General features: G+C 44.8%; 1 protein-coding gene across 1 annotated transcript; it reads left to right on the top strand.

The window, feature by feature from the left end:
- Positions 1-3,552: 3,552 nt before the first annotated feature.
- Positions 3,553-6,585, top strand: LOC136423223 (uncharacterized). The gene is made up of 4 exons (XM_066411309.1): positions 3,553-3,705; positions 4,388-4,487; positions 5,449-5,688; positions 5,938-6,585. The coding sequence occupies exons 1-4, from the start codon at positions 3,634-3,636 to the stop codon at positions 6,210-6,212; spliced, it is 687 nt and encodes a 228-aa protein (XP_066267406.1). The 5' UTR covers positions 3,553-3,633; the 3' UTR covers positions 6,213-6,585.
- The last annotated feature ends 79 nt before the right edge of the window (positions 6,586-6,664 follow it).

Genomic DNA, 6,664 nt, shown 5'->3' with positions numbered 1-6,664 from the left:
GCCTCCTAGTAAGGCAACGCTGATACTGCAAGTGGTGCAATAGCCTGGATGAGTTTGATAAAGTTACTCTTACTTACGGATACATGCGAGATACTGTCCAGCTGCACTGAAGTAGTAGAGGTAAGTGGATTCAAGGCATTCTACGTGATCGACCCTGATGGACCAGACCGTGGGGTCCTGCCGATGGTTGTTCAGTGTGATGTTGAGGGAGGAACAGGTTAGCACAAGGGAAAGAGTGTTATATGGCGTAGCCGGTATTGTTAGCAATTAGGCGAAAATAATCACAAGCAAAGTGCGCTTCAGATGAAGTAAACATGGTGTTAACTAGAAGAATATGAAAATGACATTGTCCAAATTTCTGACAAGCATTGACAAACAAGAAATGTTCACCTTTAATGTTCACCTTGAAGCGTAGCCAGTCGGTACCAGAAGCTTTACAGTGGTTCTTGTATGTTTTGATAACTGGGGCAACACATGTTTTACTTGTTTCAGAAACAGGATAGCATGGAAATAATGAACTCGTGATCCTACATAGTCGGTGCTGTCGATTTTGGAGCAATGCAAACGTTACCATTAAGCTTTGGTGCCTTTCGAGCCGCTATATGGTGACCACAAGCGATACAAACAAGCCCGTATGGTTTTAAGCCGATATGTTCAAAAAGACTAGAAAGATGGGGTCTAATAAAGAGTATGGTCTGATGTTTGAACGTTAGTCGCATTACATTACAATTTCTATAATCACCCTGATTAGTCACAACAATGAGGCACGGACACATGTGAATGTCCCAGGGGGTGAGATAGGTACCTACTCCAAGGATGTGACATACTGGACTAGTATCATATGGAACAAGCGAGGGCTGTGGTGGACCAGTCAACTCTGTGCAAACAACAAATCAAGGTAGGCATTGTGTACATGTCAGACATAACAGAGGTTAGCGTGAGGTCTAATGATGTTAGAATTGTATGTACTCCAGCAGTTGGACGACAAGTTTTATGGACGACAATTATACAATGTCCCATTCAAACTTGACATCTTACGGTTCATGTTCATGGTCGTACATTACATGTACATTTCCAGTATGAGTGCCATGGTTCAATGATCTGGTACTCTGGCACACCCCACGCCTGGTGGGTGACTTGGGATGGTCGCCAGGCTGACTACTGGGGTTGTGCCATGGCCAGTCCTGGAAGTGGGAAATGTGCCTGTGGACAATCAGGTAATTATAAATCACTAACGTGCAACATGCAACTTATTGCTTGGAAGCGAAGACAGCACAAGGGAACTTATTTCACCTGTATAATGATTCTGAATCATACATGGGCGAATCTGTACTTAGATGCTATGTTTCTAAGGACGTATTTAATTTCTTTGTTAACACAATTTAATGATGGATGGATTCTCCTGTCGGTACGGCAGATGAGTAGGCTCACACGTCATTTGCCAAGGTGGGTCCTTATGTGGGAATGAAGACCAATTCGTGACGCACATGAACGGCCACAGATGCTGCACAGAAAGGAACAGTCTGGTGCGGAGCGCTGTTTCCTCTTCTCCTTCTTCTCCTGAAGTTTGAGGGGTCTGCCCTGGTTGTGGTGCCCTTCTTTTAGTTGCCCGTATAGTAGCATCTTGGGAATTCTGCTGTCTTCCATGCGGACAATGTGTCCTGTCCATCTTAGCTGGCACTTGATGATCAAGCATTCAATGCTAGGGAGGCCACACTTCTTTAGGACCTGTAGGTTGTCCTGCCATTTGATTCTGCAGATTTTCCGGAGACATCGCTGATGAAACTGCTCCAGTAGTTGGATGTGCCGGCGGTAGGTTGTCCAAGTCTCGCAGCAGTAGAGAAGTGCACTCAGTACAACGGCTTTGTACACAGAAATCTTGGTGGAGAGGTGGATGCCGTGGTCGTGCCACAGTCTTCTTCGTGAGTCGACCAAAGGCTACACTTGCTTTTCCAATGCACTGCATCACCTCTGCGTCAAGAGATCCACTGCTCGTGATGGTGCTACCCAGGTAACAGAACTTTCCCACAGTCTTGATTTCTGTGTTGTTGATGACGATGGGAGGAGGTGGTGGCCCGTTAGCAGCCTGTGATGGTAAGGGCTGGAACATGGCCTCAGTCTTACCTAGGCTGATCGTGAGTCCGAACCGTCCACAGGCAGTTGCAAAGAGATCCATTATGTACTGCAGGTCCTCATGGGAGTGTGTGCCCAGTGCGCAGTCGTCTGCAAAGAGGAACTCGCGTAGGATGGCCTCGAACACTTTGGTCTTGGCTTGGAGTCTTCGCAGGTTGAAGAGTTTCCCATCAGAGCGGAACTGGATGTACATCCCTCTTTCACAGCTGCTGAAGGCATCAAGGAGCATTGTTGCGAACAGGATGGAGAACAAGGTAGGTGCGAGGACGCAGCCCTGTTTTACTCCATTGGACACTTCAAAGGGATCTGAGGCATCTCCGTTCTCTTGAACCCTGGCTTGCATGCCTTTGTGGAAGGAGGCAATCAGTGCTGTAAGCTTGTCTGGACAGCCAAACTTTTGCAAGATCTTCCACAAGCCTTCCCGGTTCACGGTATCAAACGCCTTGGTAAGATTCCACAAAGGCCAGGTGGAGCTCCTGATTTTGCTCGCGACATTTCTCCTGTACCTGGCGAAGCGCGAAAACCATGTCACTGGTGCCCCTTCCAGCTCGAAACCCACACTGGGATTCAGGAACGACAGTCTCTGCAATGTTCGTGATGAGCCGGTTGAGGATAACTCTGGCAAGGATTTTCCCAGCGATGCACAGGAGCGATATTCCGCGATGATTGTCACAGGATGTTTTGTCCCCTTTCCTCTTGTAGATATGCACTATGGATTCATCCTTAAAGTCTTGTGGGACTTCTCCTGCTTCCCAGATGGAATTGAACAGGGACGTCAGTATGGTTATCCTATACCCTTAGAAGGATCTTTAGATGTTATTTTAAATTGAAATATACTCTCGCTTTTATTTGCTTTGGAAAGTTCTTTTATTCGACAGAAATAAGTCTTTACGAATAAGGCAGGCTGATCTGAAAATGTATCAAATGTAAAAATGAATAAATCAATCATTACATCTAATGTTCTTCAGATTATCAATCGTGATTACGTTAAAGGTAGTTGCATATTTTCCGCTTTCATGTGTATGTACCTGCTTTGTTGTTATAAGTAGAACCAGAAATAGTTGTGACGTCACTCGTGTGAACCTTACTACTACTGACGAATGCATCACTCATATTCATACTCAGTCTAGAAGTCTCATATGTGGCACCTCCTCTAACATGTACAGTAACCTAAACTTCCCACTGGACTAGTTTTACCAACAGCTGTATTTCTTAAAATTCAGATTCCCTCGGCCACTGTACTAGTTTATCAAGTAAGCTTTGATCGAATACAACTTGCGTGAGCACAGATGCAAACACACCTTGTATTCTGACGCGCGAGAACTGTTGAGTTTGTAAAACACATATTTATACTCTGACAGTGTTCATACAAATACACTCCAACAGCGACATCACGTGATCACAGCTCACAAGTGGGAGGGCTAGGAGGAAGTAAGTTAAACCCTAAGCTTTACGCGCGAGCTGTAAATCACAGTATTTCGAAGTTACCAGACGTCCAACATGAAATTTGTTGTGGTCTGTCTGATGTTCCTTACCATCGCGGGCTACACTCCAGGACAGTCCGTCCAAGGGGTATGTACGTAGGTAAAGTTCTACATACTGAAGCAGAAGCACACACCAGCTGTTGTACGTTAACTTAAACAGCGTTACAGTGTTCCTGGGTCTAATCTAAGGTTTATTTTGAGGTTCAGTTGAACCCTTGCGTGGACACCTGTTCCGACATATTCCTTTTCATAGTTCATGGTCGATTTAAAACGTTTGAGGCGTTCGAAATAACGGAACCACCCGGATGCAGAAAATGGCCATTAATTCTCTTATGATATACTATAATCGGCACGAAGTCGAAGGTATACGAAGCACTGCAACACTGTGCACGAAGTCATGATCAATTTTTATTCACCTTTTTGTGTCTGCCATTTCTTTGTTGGTTGCTCGGGTTACGGAGAAAGGTATTTCACCTATTACGTCATCATCGGACACGATGAACTACCGTATCCTGTTCGAATAGTATAGATAGTGAATTGTACATGTTTTAATGAAAAGGACAAGGAAGTAGTTGTCACTTTAGTTCAAACAGGTTAACTGAAACCAAAAGATTATATGTCTATAAAAAGTCTATTAGCAAGTCTCGTCTAGTGGTAACCGTTATTGAACCCAAAGATTATACTTTTTCGGTGACGTTATAAAAAAATGGAGACATTTTGACAGCGGAATGACAGAAGCACTAATTACTACATGTCACATTGTTACTCAGGTACCAGCTCACAGTTGTTCGTCTCAGGGCCCGCCTGGTATCCCCGGGAGAGACGGTCGTGATGGGACGCCAGGCCGAGACTGTCCATGTGGAACAAACGGTACGGTCATAAATACGTTACAACTGATACAGACTCTCAAATTTCAAAAAGGGACACTATACATAGAACTATCTCGATGACTACTGTTTCCCTCTCGTATACAGCCTGCAAGCCTTCAAAGCCACGTTATGTTAACGTAGTTTGTTATGATAACGTGTAGCGGGCACATATGTTACGATGACGTGGCACATACCTACGTTAACATAACCCTTGTATGTACGTAACGTATAACCCCAAAACGTGACGATTTCGATAGTACGATATTTAGACACAAAAAATGCCAGGACCATACGTACGTCACGTTTAGTGCGTGACGTATAGCAAACGTAGGTGATGCCATACGTGACGTATGGATCCCAAAAACGTTTTTTTTACGTATGTAATTTCGACAAGGAAATGATGCCATACTGCCAGTTCTTCAGATCAATCAATCAATCAATCAAATGATTTATTATTCAGCATCGTTCAGTAACTGTGGCGTCGTGTGGCGCAATGAATAGAACATCCGACTGTCAAACAAGGGGACCCCAGTTCGAATCCGAGCTGCCCCCAGACATGTCTGAACATGCGCCCGGACGTTGTGCCCTTGGGAAAGGCACTTAACACAAATTCCCTCACTTCACTCAGGTGTAAATGAGTACCTAGCTCTTCTGGAGTTGGGGACGTCCCTCGGATAGGACGTTAAATGGAGGTCCCGTGTTTGGGGAGAGCAACACCCCGCGCACGTTAAAGAACCCACCACATCTTTCGAAAAAGAGTAGGGGCATGCCCCGGTGTGCGATGGTCCAAATTCTTCTGTCTGGAAGTTGGTGATTCACTACAAATCACCCGGATGGAGGCCTGGCGAACCTCCATCTCGTATCAGCCAAGTGTAGCAGATTCATCAACAAGTTGATGTTGGCTACCTAACCCAAAGAAGAAGAAGAAGAAGAACTGTGCAAACATTACCGTTCTTTCTCAGCCCCCCTCTCCCTGCATGTTGTGATGCGACAACTCCTGCATCAGCAGGATGAAATCCATCAGCTACAAACAGAGATGGCGACTCAAGAACAAAGGTTTCAAGTCGAAATACAACTTCTCCGAAATGAATCTGCAACCAAGGCACAAGAGGTGCAGGCTGAGATGCGACAGCTTCAAGATGAGATGGTGGCCAAAGACCAAAGGATCCAGGCATTGGAACAGCGAGACTACATCGAACGTTGTAAGTAATGCTTGCAATATGATTCCGATCTTTATATTGATAGATGGCAAATACAATTTTGAAGACCTTTAAGGAAAGTTATCTGCATCAGCTAATTAGTTGATTTTGATGATTGAACTTCATCGAACCGTCTGCGTCAGAAAATGGCGTAGTTGAAAAGAAAGAAGGGGTGACGGTGGATGACATAATTTGTTTAAATGCACTGTTGCACAAAAAACATCATTGGACATGCACTTATAACCTCCTCAGGTGAAACCGGCGTGTTGGCCACCAATCCCTACAACGTCCTCGCCACCGGCTCCGGCTACCGCTACAACTACCAGACCGCAAACTTCAGCAGGGCCTTCCGGACGACCCCCGTGGTGACGATCGGCTTGACGGTGCTGGACCACGCTCATACCGTTACCCTTCGTGTCCAAACCGACGTTACTGAAAAATCGACAACGGGTCTGACGGTGCGTTTTGGTGCATGGGAAGATGCAAAGCTGTACTATGCTCGGCTTTCCTGGATGGCCTGTGCATGATGTGTATCAAGCTTGAATCTTCTGATTATATTCGTTACAGCAAGGCTTTGAATTTGTTCAATCTAAAGTAAAGAGTTGAAACACCTGTGTTCAGGTGTGTTTGCAGAGATACAATAATCACAGAACCAGACTTAAATGACTTTGCTTCGATTAAGACACATGACTGCATTGAAACCTCCTTGTTTGTGGTAATTTGTGTTTACTCTTTCCGTGTGGTTGTGTCCAGTTCCATGGCTGCTTATCAGGATATATTACAGAAAACAGAGCACGAATCAAAAGAGTTGAATCACCTGTATCTAGTCGTGTTCAGAGATACAATAAACACAGAACCAGACTTAAATGATTTTGGTTCGACCAAGACATATGACTGCATTGAAACCTCTTTGTTTGTGGTAATTTGTGTTTATTTTTTTCGTGTGTTTGTGTCCAGTTTCAGGGTTGCCCATCAGGAT

Source organism: Branchiostoma lanceolatum, chromosome 17 (genome assembly GCF_035083965.1).
Source record: "Branchiostoma lanceolatum isolate klBraLanc5 chromosome 17, klBraLanc5.hap2, whole genome shotgun sequence".
NCBI classification, from domain to species: Eukaryota; Metazoa; Chordata; class Leptocardii; order Amphioxiformes; family Branchiostomatidae; genus Branchiostoma; species Branchiostoma lanceolatum.
This window is presented reverse-complemented; position numbering and strand designations above follow the sequence as displayed.